The sequence below is a fragment of the Trichomonas vaginalis genome, chromosome V, assembly GCF_026262505.1.
Source record: "Trichomonas vaginalis G3 chromosome V, whole genome shotgun sequence".
Lineage (NCBI taxonomy): Eukaryota > Parabasalia > Trichomonadida > Trichomonadidae > Trichomonas > Trichomonas vaginalis.
Genome location: NC_067207.1, coordinates 32,852,154 through 32,878,350, shown reverse-complemented (window position 1 = coordinate 32,878,350; position 26,197 = coordinate 32,852,154). Strand labels below are relative to the sequence as shown.

Below are 26,197 nucleotides of genomic sequence, written 5' to 3'. Positions count from 1 at the left end.
CCTAATACATAACATTCATACTTTATATTTTTAGCTCTGAGTTCTCTTGTAAGCTGTTGCATTTAATATTTTCTAAAAAGTCAACTTCAACAGTCATTCGCACTGGTGCCTTCAGTTCTACAGGCTCTCCTTGAAAGTCAACAAGTCTGAATTGCATGTCTTTCAAATTATGAGGACTAATGCGAACCCATTTACCTAAATGAGTTGCTATGACAGGAACGTTTGGAATGAACATTGAATTGACTGCATAACAGAAGGATTTATATTCTACTGAACCTTTACTATTAACTCCTGAAATATCTGTGACATTAGCTATTTTAGACTCAATGTATAAACAATTACCATAACATACGTATGGAACAGATTTCATCTCAATCGTTTTGTCAACACTTTTCAAAGGAAATGTCATATGGTATGCACCCAAAAGAAGTTGTACTCTATGACTCATTTCGTGTTATCTTAAACTCCTTCGCATAACTGAACTTCAAAACTCCTGCAATAAGTTTAACATTCATTAAGTTTTCTTCGTTATCCTTGTTTATATGTAGTATTTATGAGAGCATTTAACACTCCAGCTAATGTTTCCATCTTATATTCTACATTATTGTGAAATCTTATTTCGTGCTTCTTTCCATCTATTTCAATCTCCATGAAATCTGTTTCATCTGTTATAACGAATGAAGCGATAGTATTGAAGTCAACCATTCTGAATGCAAGCGCCTCATTCTGTAGACCTAAGTTTGTTTGTAGCTTTACTGTCCCGTATTCGTTTGGGTCTGTACTTTGCAAATAGAACAACATTTTATTCTCATTAAAATATGAGTATAGCTGCATATGCGTATGAAGCTGACAGAGCTAAACGTTTATATTTTGGTCAATACTCTCTCACACTTACTGACAAATATATTGTTATCACTGATGGAAATACTGAGAAATACATAACATGGAAGGACTATGAAAAGTTTGACCCTATTTTAACTCCATGTACTATGCCATTCATTGTAAATGGTGAAGTTGTCATGAAGAACGACACAACAGTATATAAGTCTGTTCATGAAGCGTTAGAATATATGTTGAATTATAATCCCGAAAGATTTGACCCAAGCACTACGCCATGTGCAATGCCTTTTATTAAGGATGGTGAAATCGTAAGGGTTCCGAATTCAACGGTTTATACTGCTGTTCAAAACAGTTTACAAAACATTTTAGCGAATATCTTTAATTCAGAAACTACAGAAATAAAATTACCGTATATAACAGATGCTAAAGAAATTAAATCAAAAACAACAACATTATTTACGTCCACTTAATGATTTAATGACTTATATCATTAATATTCCTGCACCAACTACAGCATTTGATCCAAACTCGACGGTTTGCAGTGTACCTTTCATAATGACAGTTCATTAATTACTTTAAGGGATTCGACAGTAAATGAATCATTAAAGGCGTCATTAATGAAAATCATTGATTTTAATTCATTCACGAATACATATAATTCATTCATTAATGTTTACATATGCTTAAAGAAGGTGAGCCAAAAACTATCGATAAAGCGGTGTATGAAATAAAAGCATCAACGACGAAATTGAATTCGTTAACTTTTGACGGTGATAGTTTCGTTAATGACATAACATCGGGAAAACAATTTTAACGAAAGAATACTTAAAATCTCATGTTAGTGAGTTCGTTGAAATTGAAAAAGAAGGTGGAATTAAGTTCGATCCACTGAATTTCATTTTCCGCTTAGCGAATGCGGGTGTTAGTTTCGCTGAATGGACAACTATACAGAGTGAAATAAATGCAATATGGACGTTTTTGGGGTCAAAAGCGGGAATGGGTGAGCTTGTAAATGCTGCAAGAACATTAGGTGAAAACAGGAAATTTTGTAGATGGTTTTAAAAGACTTTGTTTCAAATGTTTTAACAACACAAAGAAATTATTTAGATATACCATACATAACGGTCAGATTTCGAACAGGTAGCAACAAAAACCCTCTCCGGTTATGGCTGCGTTGATGATGGTTAGAGATATAAAACCACGTAACGACGGGAACGAAGAACATGAACAACAGGATACTTGTCGGGTTATTCGAGACATTAAAAACGTGTATCCTGAAGTTATTGATTTATTTAGAGGAGTTAATGATTCAATTTCAAAACATTCTATAACCCTCGATGAAGAGAATAAATTAACAGATTATATATTCGTCATTATTGCAGAATTAATGAAGAGAATAAATGAAAAAGGAAATTGGTGATATCATTAATGTCAGCGATGTAATGATGAAAAGAAATTTTGACTCATTATTTACAAAACCGAAAAACAGAATATAGTCTTTATGACGTAATTACCGAATTAATGAAAAAGATTAATGATAATAAGAGTTCTGGCGGAAGAGTTGAATTAGAAGTGAATGATGTTAATGAGAAATTAGCCGAAAAAGCAGACAAAATGAGCTTTTAGCTCTGAGTGATAAAGTCAAGAACCATGTTCATTATATAACTTCAGACGAACAGATTATAACGGACTACCATGGATATTTAACACAGGATGAAAAAGTGAAGACGGAAGATGTTAATGAAAGAAGATATAAATTCATTCGTGCTAAAGGTTATGATATACGCTGTACTGTACAGTATGACACAGGTAAAGCACAGAACAGCATTTGGTTATAACGATGAAATTTATGCCTCTACTTTCTCTGTTAACGGTGTATTAGTTGAACCAAGATTTACTTTGAGAGTTAAGTCAAAAATAACGTTTGAAGATGCTAATTAAAAGTAAAGCTGACAAAGTTGAACTCGAAGCAATGAACAAAGTTTTGAAATCTCATAAACACAACATCTCCGATATAAATGAACTTCAAGCTACATTAGACAGTAAAGCCGACAAGAACCATACACATGAATCCTTCACTACTGTTAGAGCAGACGACATAATATTGAACTATACCCTTGGTTCAAGTGCACCATTAGAAAATCCAAGTACAAGCGTAAAAGATACACTAAACTCCTTAAATAACAAATGTATGAACATTGAAGGTCATGTCAGAAACTTTGAAACACATGAACTACCAGCAATGTTAGATAAAAAAGCAGATAAAGAACATACACATAACTCCTTCTCAACTGTTGCTATAGAAAGTATTGAAGGAACGGTTGGCGGAACTGGTGGGGAGGGCGGAACCCCGCCGCACGCGGCTGCATTATATTATAAACCTCCTAACTTTCCACAAGGTTTAACATCGAATGAAAACATAACAACGAAGAAAGAAATTAGCTGTAAAAATGTTTATGTCATGGACGATGAAAATAATGTTAAATTCACTGCTCAAGATTTATATGATAATAAAGCTGACAAGAACCATACACATAAATCCTTCACTACTGTTAGAGCAGACGACATAATATTGAACTATACCCTTGGTTCAAGTGCACCATTAGAAAATCCAAGTACAAGCGTAAAAGATACACTAAACTCCTTAAATAACAAATGTATGAACATTGAAGGTCATGTCAGAAACTTTGAAGCATATGAACTACCAACAATGTTAGATAAGAAAGCAGACAAAACAGAGCTTCAAACATTAAAGACAGAAATACTTCAAACATTATATCCTATAGGCTCTATTTATACGTCAATGAACTCAACAAATCCAGAAACAGTTCTGGGTTTTGGTACGTGGAAGCAGATTGTAGATAAATTCTTATACTGTGCTAGATATTCAAAGCAAACAGGAGGTTCGAAGAAATTAAAGAAGCAAACCTTCCACCGCACACTCATACAGGAACTACAAACACAACAGGTAATCATTCACATTCAATAACAAAAAGAGGTTATACAAATCTTGCAGCAGGTTCGGATAGACAGGGAATGAATAGATATGATATTTCAAGTGACCCAGTAGATTCAAGCACAGGTATTTTCTGTGGAACCGCAGGAAATCATTCACACACTTTCACAACAAATCCAACAGGCTCGGGTGCAGATTATATGCCACCATTTGTGACTGTATTTGCATGGTACCGCGTTCAATAAACATACTTGAGCCTAGAATAAAATCTTTAACTTTACATAAATGAGCTTGAAAGAAGTATTCGAACAACATCCATGGAGGTCATTTAAGAAGTTCAATGAAGCTGCAAAAAGTTGGGGATTTACTAACAGAGCTGAAGTGAAAAAGTTCTTTGACAAAAATGTTGTACATCAAACAAAAATAAACCCTTACGACTACTTTTTACCAATTTACTCCAACACTCCTGACGCATACCAATTTGACACTCTCATTCAAAGCAGAAAAGGAGGACATAAACCATTCCTCATCTTCATTAATGTTAACACTCGTAAAGCATATGCATATCCAATGAGGAATAAAGGAACTCGTGAAGTGTTAAGAGTTTTACAAAAGTTTGTAGCAGAACATAGCCCAAGTACTTTAACATCAGACCAGGATTCAGCATACCTCAGCAATGAAATCACAGATTTTCTCATTAAGCATAACATAACTCACTACACTACTGAAGACCATAACCATAACATACTCGGTATCATAAACCGCTTCATAAGGACTCTCAGAGATTTAAATCAAGAGCGAGACTTTACCGAAGAAACAATGAAACATTTTCTCGAAGTATATAATTCCTCAACACATTCTACAACAGGACATACACCAAATTCAATGACACAACAACAAGAAGAAAAGTATATACAAAAGAAACGAAGCCAAACACAAAATATCAGAAATTCAACACAATTTACCCTCATTCCTGGTACAAAAGTTCGTGTAGTTCTTGACGACAAACCGTTGACAAAGAAACGTTTAAGGTTAAGTCGAAATTATTATATAGTAGATTCAACGCAAGGTAATGGATATCTTATAAAAGCTGCTGACGACTCCATAGCATTTTACCCTCGTCATAAATTAGTTGAAAGTAGTAATGGCAAACTTGCTGAAACCATTGACGAAGCAAAGCGAGGAGTGGTTATTGAAATACTTGGCTATAACATAAACGATGACACTTATAAAGTAAGATATGAAGGAGGCGTTGAAGATGTTATACCATCTAAGAACTTGAGAGAATCTAAACCAACTCATCTGGGTCCATTAGAGCGGGAGTACTGGAAAGATAAAAACATGCCAGAAAGAATAAGAAAATTCTTCTAAACTTTTTCATTAGATGTAAATCAGACATGAACGAGAACAGTCATGATATCATTAATGGTACCATTTATTTACACCAAAAATAAAGTTTATGTTAGAATGTTAGATCTAACACGTTTTCTAACCACTTTTCTAACCTCATTTCTACCCTCATGAATTTCCTTAAGACAGAAAAAATAACGTTAGTTTTATTTTTTTTTCTAACTTTTTATCTTGTAGGTAAGAACAGAAATGTCAGTCGAAGCAAAAACATTCACTAACAAATCTAATGGCGAAACATTCACAAAAGGCACTTATAACGGTATTGAAGTCTTACCTAGAGACAAGGATGGTTATATAAATGCAACAAAGATGGCAAGAGAAGCAGGAAAGTTAAACCATTTAAACAGATTTCTCAATAGTGCTAAAATGCAGGAAATTCTTGAGTTTTGGTTGAAAGAATACGGTCGAGCCAAAAGTGGCTCGACCTCAAAACAAGCATTTTATGAGCTTACTAAGGGTGTTATAAATGAATTCAAAGGTATTCTATACATCCTGACTTCGTTCATTTTGTTGCTGAATGGTGCTCTGTAAAGTATGCATTTTATGTCAAAGATATTATGGACTCCATAGACAAGAAAGTTCATGAGAAGTTAGATGAAGAAGAACTCGAAGATACAGTAGAGAATGCTAAACCTTTGTTCGAACAAGAAGTTGGAAAAATGTGCGAAAAACAATTAGAACATGAACGTGAGATATGTTATGGTTATAGAGATTCTCCATACGAACTAGATCAATGGGAACAAGAAGATTTAAAGAGAGAATTTAGAGAATATGAACTCGCTAAGATAGCATTAGAAGCTGCAGAAAAGAAGTTAAAAGTTTGGGGTCGTTTTGTACAAAAATATTGTGAGTAAATGAACTCATTATTTTTGTCATAAATGACACGAAGTGAAGATTTGCACTTCGTCAAAAAAGTGAAGGTTCCCGACGGTTTCAAACCGCCATACTTTACATGAAGATAGTTTACAATGTCAACTAAATATCATGTACGATAGAAACGGTTATGTAAAGTTTACATTTTGTATAAAAATATTGTGAGTAAATGAACTCATTATTTTTGTCATAAATGACACGAAGTGAAGATTTGCACTTCGTCAAAAAATAATGTTTATGTTAGAATGTTAGATCTAACACGTTTTCTAACCTCTTTTATTGTTGCATGCTAAGTTCGGTCAACGATAGAAATTGAGTGGAAATTAATCGTCGAGGAAGTACGATTATGTAAAGTAAAAAAAATGTTGTGGGATTTTTAATATTATATATTATTTTATAATAAAATTTTTTTGAGTCATTTTAAGAAGCACATATAATTTTTTGAATTTAAAAATTAAAGTAGTGTCAAACGAATTTATCACTTAATTTAATACTCAGATTTCTTAAAATTAATGAAAAAAAGGTTTTCTGAGAACTTTTGAGAATGGTTTTCAAATTCCATTATTGAAAATATATAGGTATTGTATGAAATTCAAACTCTATATTTATTAAAATTCTAAATTTTTAATAAAATAACTTTTCAGAGGAATATGATTTTGAACGGTTGATTAATAAGTATAAAAATGTCTACGATTTTAAGGAGGGAATTGTTCCTTATGAGGTATACATCATAACTATATACCTCATAAGGAACAATTCCCTCTTGATAGCTGGGAAACTTTCTCTGAATAACTTATCATTTGGAGAAAGTTTCCCAGCTATCTATTAGAAACTAAAGGCTGTGGGGCACTAATATATAATCAGTGCCTCATAGCCTTTAGTTTCTTATTAAAAACGAGAAAACTTGTTCGAAATGATAAACAATTTCGAACAAGTTTTCTCATTTTAAGGAGGGAATTGTTCCTTATGAGGTATACATCATAACTATATACCTCATAAGGAACAATTCCCTCTTGATATCCTGTATATTTTTGAATATATTTTTTAATTAAAGTTCTCAAAAGTATTATCAAAAGTGATTTTTAAAAAATATCTCCAATTAATTAACTAATTAAAAGTATTATATTTTTTAAAATTAAATGGTTTTTCAATTTTTTTGAAGGAATTGAGATACTTCCCACGACAATAAAATTGAGAGGTTTACATTATGACTGATCTTAGCATGCAACATTATAACATGGTCTAAAACTCTCGAAAATCATGAATTTTTGACATTTCCTTATGAAAGAAAAATAACGCTAATTTTTCTAAGAAAAATTTTTATCTTGTATGTAAAGATATGATTTCAACAATCAACACAACAACAATTCAAACAACTTCACCAAACTCTTTAGTTATGAATCCTACGTCAATGTTAGTAGAGATGAAAAGCTTCATTCCTTCTTCATATACTTTTGAGACAGAAATACAAAGAATTAAGCAAGAACTTTTAACAAGTAATTTAGACTGTAGTGCGAAAGATGAAACAAATGAACAGTATCTTTATGACATGCAGGACCTGGTGGAACATTTACCCAAAATGCCTGAAATCCAACAACAAAAGCTCACTATTCCTGAATTCGATGAAATAGAAGTAAAAACAACTGACTCAGTAGAAATAAAGAAGTTCATACGAAAGGTAAATTATGAGTTTCTAGGATATCATTGCAACCATAAAGTTATGGACAAAGATTGCGCCATGGTATATAAGAACATCTCTGACATATATAAATCTGAAGAATTTAAGACCTACGACAACTTTGTTTCATTAGTTGCTGAATGTGTATGGCAGATAAGAGATAAAGATAAAAGATGTAAAATATGGAACGAACAAATCAGACCTACATATTCTGAGTTAAAGAAAACCATTGACGCCTTAGTTGTTCTAGCAGGTCAAATTTCAATGTATAACGCAAAAATGAACCCACAATGTTCAAAATGTAAAGCAGCAATAAGGAAATATAACTATTCTGTCAAAGAGATAGAACGTATGAGAAACGACTATGTTGACTTAAAGAAAGAAGTAGAGAAACCAGCAGAAGATAAAATGGACATGTTAGAATTTCTGAACAAAAACTATCCAACAGCTGACGATTTCCTATTATCTGATGTCAAGAAGAAATATAAAGAAACCTTCGGCATAGTTAAAATTTTTGATATCCTTCGTGAAGAAATAGAAGCTACAAAACTGTTTAAAGTCATGAACCATCGCAACATATACCATGTAAAACGCTTGTAAATAGTTATGTTAGAAAAGTGGTTAGAAAACGTGTTAGATCTAACATGCTAACATAAACATTATTTTTGTCTGAAAAATGACCAAATTTCATTAGTTAGAAAAATAACGCTAATTTTTTCTAAGAAAATTTTTTATTTTGTATGTAAAGACAGTAATGTCAAACATTGAGTTTGAAACAGTTAGAAAGATTGACAATGACACCAAAGTGGTTAGAATAGGTGATTTAAACGTAAGATACTCAAAGAAATACAACAAATATTCTTTGTCAGACATTATATCTCCATCTGGAAAGAAAACAAACGACTTGGTTAGAAATGCTTCAACTCAGAAAATTTTGACAAGAAATCCTGAGCTTATGATATCAGTAGCATTTCATGGAACAAGAGCATATCTTATAGACAAAAGTCTTATACCAATAGTTTTGTTATGGTTAGACCCAGTTGTTGGATATAACTTCATAACTTATGGTTCATTCGATACGGAACGTTGCAGTGAAGGCTTACTATACATCGTTCAGAAACCGAAGGACTTCAATACAAAGAGATATAAGATAGGAAGAACATATAATATAACTCAAAGATATGACAGTACAGTCAATAGAGTCAAGGTTGTGTTCGTTAATGATATGAGAGCTGCAGAAACAGAACTACTTGAAAAGTTTGAGAAAAGGTATGGTGCTCCCATGAAAGGTAAAGAAACGTTTGAAGTAGATGAGATAGATAAAGCTATAAAATTATTTGACGAAGTTGCTGAAAAATACATGTAAAGCGTTTATTTTTGGTCTTTTGTGAAAGTCAGAAAATAAAGTTAGTTTTTTATAAAATATTTTTTTTATCCGGAATATAAAGACAGATATGTCAACAACAGAGAACACAACAACTGCTATCGTTCATGAAGCCATTAATGAAGAATATGAATACATACAGTATAACAAACAATTGAGACTCATTCGTTCAGTCAAAGATGACATGTACCAAATGCAAAGTATAATGAATGCTCTTCGTTCTACAAAGCAAGCATATCATTGGTTTGAAAACCAACAGACAAAAGAACTTTTAGAAGAATTTCCTCATATGATTGCTTCCCTCGGAAAACCGAGAGAAGAGATTCCGTACGAAAATCGCAAGAATTTGGCTCCTGGTTTGAAAGGATATTATGTTCATAGACTTTTAGTAAATGCTGTAGCAATGTGGGCTTCACCTCGTTATGCTTGTTATATTTTCATGATGTTAGATGAACTATATAAAGCAGAACGCGAAGATATGGAAAAGAAACTTCATGCAAAAGATGAAGTCATTGAATCCAAAGACAAAAGCATACAGAAAAGAATACCACGTTCAGTACCAAAAGGAAAGGAAAAGAGTTATAAGTATATGATATATACTGAAGAGTTGGAGAAAGAAGAAGACAGTGACATGGTTATGTTGCATTTAGTCAGAAGAAACAACAAAAGCTTTTACGACCTTGCTAAGATTTACAAATCTGACAGAAATTGGTTCTATCGTGAAAACTTACCGATTTCAATGACACCGAATGAAGATGTTAAACAGATAGTTCAAGACACACTTCCTCAAACACACTATGACATCAAAGGTTGCACAATACTTACATTCAAAGAAGACTTAACATTACTGAAGGAAAAAATAACAGAATATTTCGATAACTTCAAAGAGGAAGAATGAAAAAAAATCTCGTCGGGTGCCACGTTAGAACTATAGTGGAGAAAACCATGATAAAAACAAAACGCTCCATGTCGATCATAATCGACGAAGTGCAAATCTTCACTTCGTCAAGTTTATTTTGTTTTTACCATTTAAGTGTTGTAAAATGTCGATATGAAGACTAACCAAAAATATATTTTTGCTTAAATGACGTCAGGGTCAATTTCTTCAACCATTTCACTTCCTTCGTCAATGTCAATAGAAGCTTCTTCAACCTTTGGTAAGAATTTCTGTATAACATCTTTGTTCGTTATTGTCTTCAGAGATGAAGGATAATATTTCACATTTGTTTCACCCTTCTTATATTCTTTCTGTTCGGAAAGATTCATAGCAATACTGAAGAAGTCAATGTTAGAGTTCTTTATGACAGTATAATGAGTATCTTTGACATTCACGAAGAAACTCTTTTGTTTCAAAACTACTGCTAACTCTTGTGAAGTATAACGTTTGCGGTCAATGACGATAGCTAATGGTCTGACATACTGACCGAACTTAGATTCTTTCACAAACTTCTTGTTAAAGATAACATTAACATTTGAAGCATTATTGAACTCATTCTTGATGGCATAGCGAGAGCATTGTATGAAAAGAACTTGCAATCTTGCATGTGTTTCATTATAATAAAAAGTTCGAAATATTTTAAAACTAGCCTTAAAAAATCTAAGCTAATTTTTTTCTAAGAAATTTTTTTATTTCCTACTAAAGATGTATCGGAAGTTGTCTAAGTTAGAACACTCGGAAATAAAACAACTTCTTACAGAAGCTAACATAGATGTTGCAAAACATTACGCGACAAACAAAAAAGCACTCGCTGACATCCTCAATGACTACAATGGTGAAATAACTTATGATAGAATTCATGAGTTCATAAATGCAAGAGCATTTCCTTTAAATGACGTTGCTATTGACTTATATCATAGACGTTCAGTACCTCATGAAGTAAGAAGAGAAATGTTTGACATAACAAATGCGAACGTTGGTCATACTCGTAAAGCTCTTTCGCATGATGTTCGTCAAGAGATGTTTGACATAACAAATGCAAACGTTGGTGAAACACGAAAGAGAGACGACACACTGAAACAACAGAGAAGAGAGATGTTTAAAAGTGCTATAGAACAAGTTCGCAAAGCTAACGATGTCATTCGTTCCATTGACGACAAACCAAAAGAAGGTGAGAGATGGTTAAAGAAAGATGAAGAGAATAGGAAGAGAAATGTGAAGTCAGGCAATAGACTCATTGACTTTAACATCGAAGCTTTAGATGAACCAAACAGAGACTACTTACACAAACATTTCGGTAAGGTTTTCATGAGACTCTTAGAGAAGATTAAAATAAACTCCCAACAAAGATGGATGGTATGTTATAAACTTGGTGGAAAGTATGAATGTTCTACGTTAAACCTCAATAATATTGGAACATTACTACATCAGCTCTTGAAGGAGAACTTTATATCAGAGATAGAAGCAAATGCTGCAGGTATTGTTGAAATGCACTATGACTTCTTCTTGACAAACATAAAGAATCTTACTGAAATAAAGATGTATGATTTAACTGAATATGAAGGCTTAACGATGTCAGATGTTAAGAAAGGAAAGCCACAGAAGCGACCATATAGAGATGAAAGCACACTGACAGAAAGACAGAAAAGATTATTGAACAGACTTAAACAAACAGGAGATAAACAAGATATAGATGACTTCTGGAATGAAATCCTTGGTGAAAAGAAGTTTTATAAGAAGAGAAGCGGTCAGTTCTGGAAGTATCTTTGCACATTACCTATAAATCTTGAACGCTACCAAATCTTCAATGAACTGAACAAAAGAACTGCAACACTTATGACAGAGACAATTGTTTCGTTTATGCTTGCATTCAGGCTGGAGTAAATGAAGAAACTATTGACCACATGAGAGAAGTCATTCGTGTTAGAGACTTTCCTCAAAGTAAAGTACAAGAAATTTCTGACGCAACAGGTATAGCATTTAATGTTACCATTGGTTACTTCAATGACTCAAGACATAATGAAATAAAGAGATACATACCAAAAGAATGTAAACTGTTCGAACTATTGACTTACTTCTTGTTGAAGACCACTACATGCTAAATGAAAGACTTCCAATGACAACATATTTCATTCGCAACTATATAGAAATCTTGAAGGAGTGTGGTGGAATGAACATTGAGAAACAGATGAAGATTTATACAAAGAGAGAAGATAAATATGTAGTTCGCATGGATAGAACTACACCGCTATGGGATGTTATGAAAACATTGTGGGAGTGCAAATATTTCGAACCTATTTCTTATGGAGAACTTTTCACATATACGACTGACTTATATAAACAGAACCTTGCACCATTTAAAGATTTGACATATGCTCCAAAGTATTGTGTACAACTGAAGAAGAAAGCCGAGTCAAAAGAAGTAAATAAAGCTAAATGTAAGTTCATTCCTGAGCACGTTTTCTTTGCTGACTTTGAGTGTAGTACGGATGGCTTTCATAAAGCTTTTAACATCTGTTACGACAGTGAAGATGGTTCAGTGAGTGAAAGCATTTGGGGTCAGAACTGTGCAACAGAATTTTTGGAACGACTTCCTGACAAGAGTTTAATATATTTCCATAACCTCAGTTATGATATAAACTTCATCTTAAGACACATGACAGAAGTGAAAGGAACTCCCATCATTAAAGGTTCACGAACAATGCAAATAACTGGCTTATATAAAGGAAGGGCAATTATTATAAAAGACTCTTACAGTGTTATAAATAAGAAGCTTAAACTATTTCCTGCTATGTTTAACTTACAAACAGGACCGAAAGAAGTATTTCCATACAACTACTACAGCAGTGTTTTGTTAGCAAATGACAACAGAACTGGTGTCATTTCTGAAGCATGTAAGTTTATCCAGGATGCAGATACATTTATGAAAAACATAGATTCCATCAAAGGTTGCAGAATAGATGAAAACCATTTCGACTTAGAAAAGTATAGCACATTTTATTGCAAACAAGATGTAAGAATTTTAAGAGAAGGTTTTGTTAAGTTCCGCAATGACATATTGAAAGAATTTGATTTAAACGTTTATGACTACGTTAGTATTTGTTCAATTGCTAACAAATTATTTGAGAACAGAGTATACTTCCCGAATGGAAATCTTTATGACCTCTCAAATAAACCAAGAGAATTTATTTCGAGATGCATTCAAGGTGGAAGATGTATGTTGTCAGATAACATGAAACAAAAGAGCGAAAAGAAACTCATTGCTGACTTCGACGCTGTTTCATTATATCCATCCGCTATAGCAAGACTTTATACTTTAGAAGGAATTCCAAAAGTATTGAAGGATGAGATGTTAAGTTCTGAATATTTGTTAAAGCATTTATTCGATGACGACCAAAAGGAACCCATTGGTGAAAAGTTTATGTCTGGCTTCTTTGTTCTCATTAAGATAAAAGAGATTAGCATACATAGACACTTTCCTTTAATAGTTTGTGACCCTGAACTAAATCCAGAACTTAACGTTCCCAGAAGTTCAAACTCTTGCTGTCTCATGTATGTTGACCATATAACATTACAAGACCTTATAAAATATCAAGGTGTCAAATGTGAAGTGTTGCAAGGATACTACTACGATGGAAACAGAGATATTAGAATAAGAGATGAAGTAAAGAAGTTGTTTGAGTTAAGGTTAAAGTATAAGAAAGAAGGAAATCCTTTGCAAGAAAATATAAAGCTCATTCTGAACAGTATTTATGGCAAAACTATTCTATCTCCTATTGAGTCAAAAATAACCATAGTAGATGACAAAGATGCTATAAGATATGCCATCAGAAACTACAACCATATAGTGAAGTTCGAAGGTTTGGATGGTTCAGATAAAACTATTTTCAAGCTAACGAAAAGCATTTGCAGACACTTTAACTTCTGTCCACTTGGTGTTAACATTCTGTCTATGTCGAAGAGAATAATGTGTGAAGTATTCTGTACTGCTGAGGACTTAGGAATGGACATCTTTTATAGCGATACGGACAGTATGCATCTCTACAATGAAGATATCCCTCGTTTAGCTGAAGAGTTTGAGAAACGTTATGGAAGAGTTCTCATTGGTAAAAACCTTGGTCAATTTCATAGCGACTTTGCAGAAATCACAAAAGATAAACAAAGTTTAGCATACAAGTCAATATTTTGTGGAAAGAAGACTTACATAGACTTACTCACGAATGATTTAAATTAAGTTGCATTTCACTGCAGAATGAAAGGCGTGAAGCAAGATGTTATTGCTTTAACCGCTAATGAAATGTTTCCTGACTCTGTTCAGTGTTTCTATGATGAAGATAAAGGTTTAATGGTTCCGCAAGGAAAATTTGACAAAGACTCTGAGTTCAGTGTTATGAAACTTTACAAAGCACTTCATGATGGTCAAGAGATTGGATTTGACTTATGTAAGTCTTCTAGTCATTGATTTGCTGAAAAGTTTAACTTTTCTATTCAGACTAAGACTTCATTCATAAGAAAGCTTAAGTTCTGAGGTCATGAATGAGAAAAATAATAAGGTCATTTATTTTTGTCAGCAATGAGGTCATTCGTGATAAAAATAAGCCGCTAGCGGCAAGGGCGAAGTCCATGTGGTCATTTACAATACTGCGATGGTAGAGTTTAAGAGTTGTGCTTCAATGTAGAGACAGTCCTTATGGTCTGGAGGTAAGACACTGGGCAGTTATGGTCATGAGTGGAGAACATGTCTATCCAAAACTCACGATTGAAGCCAGTTAATTTATAGTATTTAGGGTTAGGAAGTGGTGAAGTTCTTGTATGACCAATGAACTCATTTTCAACTCCCTTACTTAAGTTTGAATATAATATAGCTTGCTTTCTATCCCAAATGCCAGGTGTTACAATCTTTGAAAATTCATTTTTCCTCGGAAGCATTGCATCATAATTGAAAACATTCTTGAAATCATCACTTGGTTCAGAGATTTGAAATCTTATACGTAATGGATTTTCTTTCTCTTTAGCGACTTCATTGAATGGTGAGAATACAACAAACTGACAGTCATGTGTTCCATCTTCATTTTCATTAAATTCATAATGAAAGTCTATAAGTTGTGGCTGACTACCTTCTTCTTTCAGTTGTGCAAGAAACTCACGTAAAGGCTGTAAAGTTTGTATTTCAATGTTGAACTTTTTCTCGAACATCTCATTAAATGAAATCATACATTGTTGCAATGTTGTATCGTCTTTAAAGTATTTGTATATGTGAATGTTTTGGGCGCTTAAAGATTGTTCGTCATTTTCTATCTCGACTTGAAGTATAAAGTCAACCTTTCTGAAAGCATGTGTTATATACATAGATGTTATGCCAATGTACTTCTCTTCATTTATGTTCACAATCCAGTCTGTTGGAAACTTAAACGTTACTCTGTTCCCCTTTATTTTGACGTCAGGGTTTTCACTACTGAACGCAACAGATAAAGGTATAGGGTGTCCAAAGGTGTGTTTAGCACAAACCTGAATACTGCGAATAGAAATAAACAAGTTACATATATATAAAGTTTATTTAAATATAATCACCATTGGATTCAATCACGCGTTCGCAGCGATCGATCCAGGCTTGAAAGACACGCTTTAAATCATCATGAGAAAATTGCTCAAATTGCTCTCTTACAAAATTTTCAAGATCATCTGGACTCGCGAATTCGCGTCCTTCAGCTCTCTTTTTTAGCGTGCCGAATAAATAAAAGTCAGAGGGTGCAATATCAGGTGAATAAATTGGGTTTGGAACAACTTTGACATTGTTTTCCACCAAGTAATTCATTACCTTATGACTTTTGTGAACTCTTGAATTATCAAAATGAATTGCAAACTTTTGTTTTTGTTGTTTGGATTTCTCAAACTCATCAGAATTGATAATTTGAGTAAGAACATTGTCAATTAGATACTGAGCATTCATCGCATTAGGTTTTTGAAGAATATCAATTGCGATGATGCCATTCACGCCCCAAAAAACCGACAACATCATCATTGTTGTGTCAATTTTTTTCTTCGGGAATGTTTGCGGATTTTCATCCTTCGGGATCCACATGATTTTGGCTTCTGTTGCATATTGAAACCAAGACTCGTCCCCTGTTACTAAAAAGCGAAACTTCTTGGATTGATACGCACCAATATAGAGAGGAGCTCTTTCGAAGATTGGACTCTAGATTTTTTTTGAACTGAATTAAGGTTGTGCGGAACCCAACGTGTATACGCTAGTTTGTAGTTCAAATAATTGTGCAGATAATAACTGACTGTTGTACGTGGTATCTTTGTCATCTCCTCTATCCTTATGAGTGATGCTCTTGGGTCTTCATCTAGCGCTTGAAGAATTGCTTTGATTTTTCTTTGATCCGGCGATTTTTTGTCAATTTTTATGATGGGCGCCTTTTTGTTCATGAAGTGATACATCCTAACATGATACGTTACAGTGGAATAGCTAGGTGCATCCATACCGAAGCATTTTACCAATGTCTCGTAGATTTTTTTACAGTCTTTGCATTTTTTTGCAAGAGCGAGGATGTTTTCTTTATGATTCATTAAAAAAATGAAAAAAATCCCGCCAAAATTTCCCGCGAAACCGCCTCTTGTCTCAAAATTCGTTTTATATCCCGGCATGGCGCCAAAATACAACATACTCATCATATACATATATTCATATTTTTTATTATATATTTATAATCAGCATATATCTCCTTTAATAGTCTCATATAGAGCGCTGTGCTAAACGCACCTTTGGACACCCTATATTTGTCTATACATTTAGTTCCGATAAAAATAACCCATTTACTCTTTCTTTGCTTCAGCTTCTTTAGCTTTTTGTTCTTCCTTTGCTTCAGCTTCTTCTCTAGCTTTTTTCGCCAGTAGTCTTGGGTTCTTTTGTCTTCCAGCAGCTAATGCAGCAAGTTGTTTTTCACTAAGTTTTCTCTTTGGTCTCTCTGGCTTTTGTTCTTGTTTTTGTTCCTTCAGTTCGGATAAAATTTGCTCACGAATTTCTTTCTTCAATGCTTCAACATCTATGACCCCTTGGGTCTTGTCCGTAGGGCTTGTCTGAGTCATTTAACTGCAGATAAAAAACAAAATTAAAACTTTAACCGATGTAAAATGAGCTTATCAAAATCAGAGCGAGAGTCTATTATATTAAATGACGCAAGAGGAATACAACATCCTTTCTATTACGTAAGTCAGAGTAAAGATGGTAAAATATACGTAAGAAAAAGAAAGGTTCCATTAGCGAATGCAGAAAGCGACAACATTAAGGTGTATGGCAAGGGTGAAGTCCACGAAGCCCATATAAAACCTTCTATTCAAACTGAAAAGTCAATAGAACCAGAAGAAAAGAAGCCAGATGTTCTTTCAATAACGAACCAAGAGCTTATTACAAAGTTCGTGAATTTCATTGAAAAGCAAACCGAGTCAAAGAACCCTGACCCACCAGTGAAAGAAGTTGAGACAAAAGAGAATGTACAGTTCATTGAAAATGTCAAGAAACAACTTCCACCACGAATGCCAAGAAGAAGAGTGAGAATAATGAAGTAAATAGATATTTTTATCCGAAGTAAATACATGCAGAACGAACAGTTAAACGAATTTACTCCAGCAGAGCATATTCATCAGATTCGCTCATATTTCGATATCATAGACAATGCAGTTCAAATTGGTGACACTAATAGAAAATATTCTGACGCAAAGATTCCATCACAACCTGGAACTGCTAAAGATAACACATGGGTAACATTCAATCTCTCACCTCCTGGTGAAAATATGTTGGACCTTTACAATACATTCATTACGTATAAAATGGAAGGTCAATTATTGCAGATAAAGAAATTGGTTCAGGTTCCAATAAAACAAACCCACCAGGATTTTGGATTGGTTTCGATGACGCTTTCTATGCAGTTGCTGGATATCAAATCCTTGCAAATGGTCGTATCGTATATTCTCAAGACAACGCAAGAGAAGAAGCATATATAACTTCAAACTCACAAACTACCGAACAAATAAAGAAAGTAGATGTTTTCTCAAAGACTCGACATGAAGATGTATGGAGTCATTCGGGAACATGCAGAACAGGACAAATTGTTAGTGGTCCAATTACAGCAGGAAAATCATTTGATTTTAAGCTTCGTTTAAGAATTCCTGTTAGAAAATTCCTTCCATTAGAAGCTATTCGATTTATTCCAGCTTTTGCAGGAAACATTCAGCTTAAAGTAAAGTTCAGTAGCGACGCCTTACAATGCACATCTATATCTGTAAATGATATCATTGCTTTCAATCCAACTCTTAAAGTTGCATTTGCTTCAGATTCAAATCCACCGACAAATAAATTTGTTCCATGGAATGAACCATTCACTATGATAACGAAGGCAGTAGAAGCTAGTGGAACAGTTACTATTACAACTGTAACCCAGCAACTATTTCGAACAAAGATGGATTTTAATGAATGTTTCATTCATCCAAAGTCATTCTCTTTAGACCCTAACATTTATACAGAACTTGTAGAACATTATACAAACGAGGCTTTATGTTTTCCTGTTAAAGTTATGGATTGGATTCCTATGGACGGTTCATTCTCAAAGAATACAGATAGTTCAAGTGCAACATTTACAGCAGCTTATACGCCTATTAATGTTAAAAGTATTTGGGCACTATTTAGAAAGAAAGACAACTATTATGTTAATTTTGAGAACCCTAAGTTTAAATATCTTCAGCTTTCCATGGGAGCTTATGGAAATATGCCTGCAGAACCTGAAAAATCATATGGACCTGTATTTTATGAAATGGTTGCGAACGCTTGCAATACAAACAATGATATGATTGGATTTAATGAAGATGTTATGAGGTCATTGTGGATGATGGTAGTGTGGAACATAAATGGGATAGCTATGACAACACACATTTCTTATGTGGTTTTCCAACAGAAGTGGACTTTTGCTTCCAGCAAGGTCAAACATCTACTGCTCCAATAACATACAAATTGTCTGTTAAAGGACCTATTGAACTAGCAACTGAAAATGTACCAAAGCCACTTATTGGATTTATGAGGGATTGTTGCTTTGCCATTCAGGTGCGTGCTAATGGCATCCCCATAATAAGATTAGATGACTATAACTTAGCTACGGACGACAGTGAGGAATAAAGGATGAACGTTTATTTTTAAAGCTTATAAATGAGTTCTTCATCAAGCTCTCGTGAACCTTCACCATCTATGAAACAAACTTTACCAAACGATTATGGAGCACCTATTGAATATTTCTTACGAGCTGCACAATGGCAAAGAGCAGTCTCACCAAGGTTAGGTGTTCCACCAGCTCCTGTCAAAAATAGCATTTGGTCAAGTCCTTATATAAGATATGGTCTCCCACTAGGTTTGCTAGCTACAGCAGTAGCAGTTATGATGTTGAAAAGAAATAAAGCAAATGTTGTAAATAATACTGAAGTAGATGAAGTTAAACAAACTCCAACACCTTCGCCAAAACCAACGCCTTCACAAGCAAAGCCTTCAATGACTCCTGAACCTATGGAAGTACAAACTCCTGTTCAAAAGTCAACTCCTAAACCGACTCCAACATTTAAACCAGAACCTACTCCTCAAATAAATCGTAAAACTCCTGCGTTTCCTTACTGAAAAAATAACGTTATTTTTATTTAATATTAAAATTTTTATTTGATTGAAATGACAAATAAAGTCACTGAAGCAATGAAACAAAAGTTTTTGGTAGAATACATTAAATCAGGAACTATTCCAGAAGGTTTTTACATTCATACTATGAAGGATGGTAGAGTTCAGTTTAGAAAGATAAAGCAACCATTAGATAAAGAAGGAATTTTGAGAAAGATTAAACTTCATGAGGACAACATTGCTGAACTTAAGAAGAAGTTAGAAGAGTTGGAGAAAGGAAGAGAGTTATAAAGCAATGAATTCAACAGGGTGAAAAAACAGGTGAGATCTCACCACTTCACCTAAATTTATTTTTGTGCTATGTTTTCATACGTGTGAGGGTGGTGATATCATTAATTTTTAAGTTTATTTTTATATAAATGACGAAAACTATTGAGATAACAAACTACAACGGTCATGAGTTCAAGAATTTGTTCTTCGTTCCTCGTGAAAATACATTCTATCAGATACGAGGGAGAAAGGGTAAAGTTAGTTTGAGCGTTTATGACTACAAGCATAATGGAAAGTTTATACAAGCATATGATACAAACGGTAAGCGTGTTTCATTAGCTTTGTCAAAACTTACAGGTATAAACTATGACAGTGATTTTGACCTATATGAAGAAGAAAGTGAGTCAGAAGATTATGAGCTGTTATATGAAGCACAGCAATGGGAGGAGTTGCAATACTTTTGTAAGTGAGAACGTTTATTTTTACATTAGTGAAGTCGTTTGTGAAAACATTAGTGAATTCGTTAGTGAAGTCGTTAGTGGCTTTGTAAATATTTAAGGTTAAGTTAGTGTTGTCGTTTGTGTTGTAAAATATACGTTAACGGTTTCGTAAAGTGTCAAATTCACATATAATGGGTAAGGAGGCGCGCAGTGCCGCCGTACCCATGATATGTATACTAACTAAGTTCCAGGAACTATTTCTGACCTTCTAATGGCATTGTCGCATTCGTTATACCATTCGGAAACATTTCCGTTCATGGCATCCAAAACTGTTGGCGTTATATTCTGAGCGGCGTACATTTCATATGGGTAAAAATATAGAATAGTTGGATTTATGTGTCATAATAGAACCCACTCGTACCAAGCTTTACTTTCTTCCTGACTGAGTTTTTAACTCTTCTTTTTCCTTCATTGCCACTACTTTCACTAGATGAAGTTACTTCTTCACTACTTTCACTTTGTTCTACTCTTCTCTTCTTCTTTGGTGTCGCTTTTGGTAACTTGCCCTCTGCTTCAAGTTGTTGCATCTTTGCCTCATGTTCACCTAGTATGTTGTAAATTTCCCATGTCCTTTTTGCCTTTGGGCTTTGGTCGCCCATCTCAGGTAACCTATATCCTAGAAAGATTTTGTCATAGTTTGTATTTGAGTCTTCGCGTATTGTTTGCATGACTCTTTCCTGAGTTTCCGGTTCAAGCTCTTCAAACAGAGCTTGTCCATATGGAATAAGCTCGTTTCCAAATATATGTTTTTGTAGCCATTCTGGTTTTCTTTCCATGTAACCAATAATATCTTTTGTGAATGGGAAAGCTTTTACCCAATGTTTCAGTCTTGCGTCATTTATTTCTGTAGTTGGTTTTATTTTGTCAAGGAACATGTTTTTCAATACTAACATTTCATTTGGTACTGTCCATTTGAGTTTTCTTAAATATTCATCCATTCTCGGTTCATTGTCTGCAAAGTAAGTTTTTATGACATTTTGCAAACTTTCGTTTGCAAGGTCATGTACAATAGGTTCTCTTCCTTCTCTCTCCCTAACTTTCTTTCTAAACTCTTCACCAAATATACCATCTCTATGGTTCTGTGTAGTTCTTTGAGATAAATGTTCTAGAACGTCAGGTGTTATATTTCCCTCAGCCATGTTCATTTCATACTGGTCCAAAATATCTGCATCTTTCATATCTTTCAATGGCATTAAAGCCGCGCTGAAAATACCCGTTATATCTGGTTCACCATTGACTTCCATTGCGTCTACAACTTCTTGGAATTGAGGTTGTAAGTTTATGAACCACCTATCCGGATTAGCTTTATGACCCCATCTCATTGTAGTTCCATAGTCTGCAGAAACAAAAGTAGGTTTGTTTCCATATTGGTTAGGTTCTGAATGAACTTTAAACAATGTTTCATTTCTATATGTTTTGTTGAAATTTAACCTTTTATTTTCACCGAGTTCAGCCAAAGATTGAACGTTATATGGTCGTAAGTAAAAAGGATTATTGTATTTGCGTACATTTTCTTTCAGTACTTCCATTCTATGCTGAATATTTTCATCTGATGTTGGAGTCTTTTGTATGTCGGTGAACATTTTTCGATATTCTTCTACTATGTCAGCCGAATTTTTCTTAGACTCTTGGAAAGATTCCATATTCACCTCATACTCTTGTTGGGGGTCAAGATTTTTCGGCTGTTCCAAATCTTCATCTAGTTCTGTGAAGTTAGTTTCCAAAGGAGGGACTTGTTCGTTTCCTTCAGGCTCTTCTAGCTGTTGTTGCTGAACTATTTCTTCCATGTCTGGTTGTATCTGAACTTCTTCCTGTTGAGTTTCTTGTACCTCATCTGCTGGCATTTCATATATTCCGAGACCGTTTTTAACAAGTTCCCTATCTAAGTCATCCGGACTCATAAACCTTTCTTCTTTCGTTCCGTCTCTATTTTTTACGCGTTTCATGAAGAGAGTTGAATTATCATTTAGCTCTGACATCAAATATCTCGGAGTAAATTCATTCATGTCATTTGGATGATATGCTATTAAATCATATCCCTTAGCGAGCTTGTATTTTCCAGGTTTGAGATTATATCCGATTTTATGCTGAACCATAAAGCTAAATAGGTTCGGGTCAGTATTTCCTTCCTTGAACTTTCTAATAGCTTCTTTATATCTGTCACTAAAGTCAAGAGTATCTGGGTAACCATAATCTTCCTTAAGCATTTTTAAGAATTCTTGGTTTCCTTTTTCTCTACTTCTTTTATGTCCTTGCTCTGTTTGTGGTTGTTGTTGTGCAGGGTTTTGAACTGTTGGTTGTTGTTGTGGTGCAGGTGCAGGGTTTTGAACTGTTGGTTTTGGTTGTTGTTGTGCAGGGTTTTGAACTGTTGGTTTTGGTTGTTGTTGTTGTTGTGCAGGGTTTTGAACTGTTGGTTGTTGTGCAGGGTTTTGAACTGTTGGTTTTGGTTGTTGTTGTGGTGCTGGATTTTGAACTGTTGGTTGTTGTGTTGGTTTTGGTGCATGCCTGTGTCTGTGTCCATGTGACGATGTAAATGTTTTAGGTAGTCCTGGTGCAGGTGCTTCTCTTGGAGGGTTTGGTGGTATATAAGTTCCACCAGCTGGCACATATGTTCCATCTGCAGCATAATGTCCTACCTGACTTTTCGTTCTTAAGAAAGCATTTACTAGGTCTGTTTTGGTCTGTTGTAACTCTTTTTCTTGACTTTCCACAACAGTTGTTCATTACATGTGCTGGAATTATTGTTTGATGAATTGAATAATTTAACTTATTTTTCTGCTATTCGGTTCATTCCAATAGCGGGGGCAAATTTATTTGGAAAAAGAAATTTAATGATCAGATTGAATGAGGATTACCCTATTTTAACACTATAATTACTCTTTAATTAAAAAAAGTACATAAATAATTACTAACGATTTTGTAACAAATCTTTTACCAAAAAGTAGTTGAAATCATTCAAAAAGTTGATTTTGAAAATTTTTTAGAAATCCATATAATTTTGCATGAAAACAAGAGTGCTTGAAATCTCCTAATGAAACGACGATCAGTTAACACGGCTTGAATTTGTTGGAAAAATCGGAATTTTTATCATTATCAAATACTAAAAAAAATTAATAATTTGATTTTATTGAATAAGTTTTAAAATTCAATGTTATACAATCAATTGGGATAAAAATCAAGAAAAATGTATAAGATGCGTATCTTACACTGACCACTGAATAAAATTTTTATGCGTCAAAAATTTTTGCTTTTGAGACCGAGAAAAATTTTTCTGTTTCGACCAATTTTAAAAATGCAAGTTAGCATTCTCTACAACAACCAGAATCACGAGTTCAAGCTCCCAAAGGATGCCAATGCCGGTGTCCTTATGGATGAGATCACAAAGAAGTTCGAAATCCCAAGAGAAAAGCAAAAAATTATTTGCCGCGGAAAGTCACTCAACATTCCAGATCCACTTTCCGAGGGCATGAAGATCTTCCTATTGGCATCTGTTGCTCCAAAGATCAAAGCTTCCAAACCAGAGACAAGCACAGTCAGAAATGTGTTATACAAACCACAGATCATCGATACGCTTCGTGAGCCACAGCATAGAGGCATCATCAATGCTGGTCTCCCAGAAGGATTCATCGCAACAAGCCAGTTCGAAACCGCTGTTTTACCAAAAGTTCCATTCATTGTCAAGAATACAGAAGGCGTCAGGACCACAATCTCTTTTGAATCAGATGCCCTCTTCTCTGTCGCTGATGACGGCAAGACAGAGAGAATATACACTTCAAGCATCAAAGCGATGAAACTTATCCCTATTGACCAATACCCAGGTTACATGGCCTTAGGTATGATGACAGAGAATGGAAACAGATGGTTCTACTTCGTTCCTTCTCAATACCAGAAGCTCATTCGCGCAATTCTCTAATTAAGTATGATACTATCTATTTTTTTGTAAAATCTTGTCGTGTAATAAATCTTTTATCTGTATAAATATTACTGACCCCTTTTAAAAAACAGTTTATTGTTCAACCAAAAATCGTTATTTTGAACTGAAAAATGAACAAATCATAGAATTAATAACTTTACTATAAACTATTGCTTAAAAAAGATCAAATCTCTATTATGAATCAATAATTTTGAGATACCGAAATAAAAGATCGGAATTTTGATCTGAAATGAACCTTTTCGGATTAAAAATTGCCAAAATTATTCATGTTGAGTAAAAATATATCATGTAAAACAGCATACAAAACAAAATTTTAAAAAATAAAAAATAAAAGTCTATTCTTCATAAATAACATTAAATATCTCAGCAATCTTTGGTAAATCCTTAATTATATTTGATTGGCAAACCCATACATCAGTAATACCCTTGTTATTTCTGTAAATCGGCCCATCAGCTTTTCCTAAGCGTCTCTGAGCAGCTAAAACGTCATCCATGAATATAGATAAGTCAGATACACCTAAATTGTAAGATTCTTCCTCAAAATTCAAGTTGTAAAACCTAAATAAAGCAATTTGAGTTGGAACTTGTAATTCTATCAAAAACTCGATCGGTTCACCGTATTTACGTTCAGCAATCCAAATTTCGTTGACAGCCACTCCAACTTTCTTTTCTTTGAAACAATTCAAAGGACTTGAGTAATTCGTGGCTCCGTCGATTCGTAAATATCGAATATCTGTCTGTTCGATGACATTTCCTTTGCAGTCGAATATATCAATGCAGTTAAGTCCTATGTGCATGTCTTGATCTGTGAAAGATCTGTAGATTCGAATCATGATTTTCGATGTTTTTCGGATTGGTAGGGTTCCATAGGCGTCTTTAAATAACTCATTGAAGTATGTTGTGAAGTTAACAAGCTTAAGAACTGATTCTGAACTTGGAGTTATCATTCTAGTTAAAGGAAGGACGGCTCCGAACTGTTGAGGAACTTCCTTTGATCCTACGAACTCGTTTTCGAGAAAAACTGCAAATTTCTTCATATTTCGTTCAGATCTATCTTCTGTATTCCAAATACGAACGAATTTTGGTGGTTGACATGATGTTATCGTAAAATGAACAACGATAGGTTCTTGGTTTTGTTTCCAGCTATGAATCCAACGTTCATTGTCATTTGCTTTAACAAGTACTCCATTTGACATTAAAGCAAACGAGTTTTTGTCTTCTGTTGGGATATCCGGTGAAACTTTAGTAACCTTCAAAGAAGATTTATCTTCTCCCAAAAAATCAATCTCTGATACAGTAATTTCATTTGGATCACCCCAGTTGCTCATAATATGGAGTGTGATTGTGTAATCAAGTTCAAAAGAAGGTAGTTGCGCTGGTTTATACGAAAATGAATTTTTTCTTCTGGCCAATTTCATTGCTTCGGATGCATCAGTCGTAGAATTTACGCTTGAAAAGCGACGAGAGAGCTTTCTAGACATGGCTGGAATTCCTGGAAGAGGACCCTGAAATGAAATTTCAGGAAATGGCTGATTCAAAACTGTGGGTTCGGTAGACTTGTGTCCCTCTTTTAATGGCATGGGCTTTAAAGAGGATGGTCGGACCCTAGGTAAAGCTGCTAAAGTTGGCTTTGTAGACATTTGAATTTTAAAAATTTTTTTATATCAGTTATTTTGGAAATGAGAATGGAAACTATATGGATGCAAATAATATTAATATTGAAAAAAATTAACGAATTAATGATGATACAATAAGTTTAC

General features: G+C 34.1%; 16 protein-coding genes and 4 pseudogenes across 20 annotated transcripts, besides 2 other annotated features; 13 read left to right on the top strand and 7 right to left on the bottom strand.

Annotated features, from left to right (window-relative positions):
• Nucleotides 1–20,685: part of a mobile genetic element that runs on past the window's edge.
• TVAGG3_0446370 (uncharacterized protein) lies at nucleotides 23–448 on the bottom strand (the record flags this gene model as incomplete). Its single annotated transcript, XM_051234410.1, has 1 exon — nucleotides 23–448. The coding sequence occupies one exon, from the start codon at nucleotides 446–448 to the stop codon at nucleotides 23–25; it is 426 nt and encodes a 141-aa protein (XP_051104140.1).
• Nucleotides 819–1,310, top strand: TVAGG3_0446360 (organellar and viral DNA polymerase type B; the record flags this gene model as incomplete). Its single annotated transcript, XM_051234409.1, has 1 exon — nucleotides 819–1,310. The coding sequence occupies one exon, from the start codon at nucleotides 819–821 to the stop codon at nucleotides 1,308–1,310; it is 492 nt and encodes a 163-aa protein (XP_051104139.1).
• Nucleotides 2,771–4,041, top strand: TVAGG3_0446350 (annotated as a pseudogene). The gene has a single exon. A coding segment is annotated over exon 1 (1,271 nt).
• On the top strand, nucleotides 5,396–6,060 carry TVAGG3_0446340 (annotated as a pseudogene). Its single transcript has one exon. A coding segment is annotated over exon 1 (665 nt).
• TVAGG3_0446330 (organellar and viral DNA polymerase type B) lies at nucleotides 7,419–8,173 on the top strand (the record flags this gene model as incomplete). The annotated part of the gene is made up of 1 exon (XM_051234408.1): nucleotides 7,419–8,173. A coding segment is annotated over one exon (755 nt), but the record flags the coding sequence as incomplete, so codon positions are not given.
• Nucleotides 9,212–10,039, top strand: TVAGG3_0446320 (uncharacterized protein; the record flags this gene model as incomplete). The annotated part of the gene is made up of 1 exon (XM_051234407.1): nucleotides 9,212–10,039. The coding sequence occupies one exon, from the start codon at nucleotides 9,212–9,214 to the stop codon at nucleotides 10,037–10,039; it is 828 nt and encodes a 275-aa protein (XP_051104137.1).
• TVAGG3_0446310 (uncharacterized protein) lies at nucleotides 10,222–10,677 on the bottom strand (the record flags this gene model as incomplete). Its single annotated transcript, XM_051234406.1, has 1 exon — nucleotides 10,222–10,677. The coding sequence occupies one exon, from the start codon at nucleotides 10,675–10,677 to the stop codon at nucleotides 10,222–10,224; it is 456 nt and encodes a 151-aa protein (XP_051104136.1).
• On the top strand, nucleotides 10,784–11,838 carry TVAGG3_0446300 (organellar and viral DNA polymerase type B; the record flags this gene model as incomplete). Its single annotated transcript, XM_051234405.1, has 1 exon — nucleotides 10,784–11,838. A coding segment is annotated over one exon (1,055 nt), but the record flags the coding sequence as incomplete, so codon positions are not given.
• Nucleotides 12,309–13,173, top strand: TVAGG3_0446290 (organellar and viral DNA polymerase type B; the record flags this gene model as incomplete). Its single annotated transcript, XM_051234404.1, has 1 exon — nucleotides 12,309–13,173. A coding segment is annotated over one exon (865 nt), but the record flags the coding sequence as incomplete, so codon positions are not given.
• TVAGG3_0446280 (organellar and viral DNA polymerase type B) lies at nucleotides 13,296–14,312 on the top strand (the record flags this gene model as incomplete). Its single annotated transcript, XM_051234403.1, has 1 exon — nucleotides 13,296–14,312. One exon carries the CDS (start codon nucleotides 13,296–13,298, stop codon nucleotides 14,310–14,312), a length of 1,017 nt encoding a protein of 338 aa, XP_051104133.1.
• Nucleotides 15,556–16,858: a mobile genetic element.
• On the bottom strand, nucleotides 15,636–16,762 carry TVAGG3_0446270 (annotated as a pseudogene). The gene has a single exon. A coding segment is annotated over exon 1 (1,127 nt).
• On the bottom strand, nucleotides 16,898–17,170 carry TVAGG3_0446250 (uncharacterized protein; the record flags this gene model as incomplete). The annotated part of the gene is made up of 1 exon (XM_001303067.1): nucleotides 16,898–17,170. The coding sequence occupies one exon, from the start codon at nucleotides 17,168–17,170 to the stop codon at nucleotides 16,898–16,900; it is 273 nt and encodes a 90-aa protein (XP_001303068.1).
• Nucleotides 17,216–19,080, top strand: TVAGG3_0446240 (annotated as a pseudogene). Its single transcript has one exon. A coding segment is annotated over exon 1 (1,865 nt).
• Nucleotides 19,281–19,726, top strand: TVAGG3_0446230 (repellent protein 1 family; the record flags this gene model as incomplete). Its single annotated transcript, XM_001303065.2, has 1 exon — nucleotides 19,281–19,726. A coding segment is annotated over one exon (446 nt), but the record flags the coding sequence as incomplete, so codon positions are not given.
• Nucleotides 19,788–20,024, top strand: TVAGG3_0446220 (uncharacterized protein; the record flags this gene model as incomplete). Its single annotated transcript, XM_001303064.1, has 1 exon — nucleotides 19,788–20,024. One exon carries the CDS (start codon nucleotides 19,788–19,790, stop codon nucleotides 20,022–20,024), a length of 237 nt encoding a protein of 78 aa, XP_001303065.1.
• On the top strand, nucleotides 20,153–20,473 carry TVAGG3_0446210 (uncharacterized protein; the record flags this gene model as incomplete). The annotated part of the gene is made up of 1 exon (XM_001303063.1): nucleotides 20,153–20,473. One exon carries the CDS (start codon nucleotides 20,153–20,155, stop codon nucleotides 20,471–20,473), a length of 321 nt encoding a protein of 106 aa, XP_001303064.1.
• Nucleotides 20,686–20,835: 150 nt separating the features above from the next.
• Nucleotides 20,836–22,710, bottom strand: TVAGG3_0446190 (protein of unknown function, DUF4106 family; the record flags this gene model as incomplete). The annotated part of the gene is made up of 1 exon (XM_001303062.1): nucleotides 20,836–22,710. The coding sequence occupies one exon, from the start codon at nucleotides 22,708–22,710 to the stop codon at nucleotides 20,836–20,838; it is 1,875 nt and encodes a 624-aa protein (XP_001303063.1).
• Nucleotides 22,711–22,712: 2 nt separating this feature from the next.
• On the bottom strand, nucleotides 22,713–23,024 carry TVAGG3_0446180 (uncharacterized protein; the record flags this gene model as incomplete). Its single annotated transcript, XM_051234402.1, has 1 exon — nucleotides 22,713–23,024. One exon carries the CDS (start codon nucleotides 23,022–23,024, stop codon nucleotides 22,713–22,715), a length of 312 nt encoding a protein of 103 aa, XP_051104132.1.
• Nucleotides 23,025–23,785: 761 nt separating this feature from the next.
• TVAGG3_0446170 (negative regulation of ER-associated ubiquitin-dependent protein catabolic process) lies at nucleotides 23,786–24,484 on the top strand (the record flags this gene model as incomplete). Its single annotated transcript, XM_001303061.2, has 1 exon — nucleotides 23,796–24,416. One exon carries the CDS (start codon nucleotides 23,796–23,798, stop codon nucleotides 24,414–24,416), a length of 621 nt encoding a protein of 206 aa, XP_001303062.1.
• A 288-nt stretch (nucleotides 24,485–24,772) lies between these two features.
• On the bottom strand, nucleotides 24,773–26,077 carry TVAGG3_0446160 (uncharacterized protein; the record flags this gene model as incomplete). The annotated part of the gene is made up of 1 exon (XM_001303060.1): nucleotides 24,773–26,077. One exon carries the CDS (start codon nucleotides 26,075–26,077, stop codon nucleotides 24,773–24,775), a length of 1,305 nt encoding a protein of 434 aa, XP_001303061.1.
• Nucleotides 26,078–26,197: the final 120 nt, after the last annotated feature.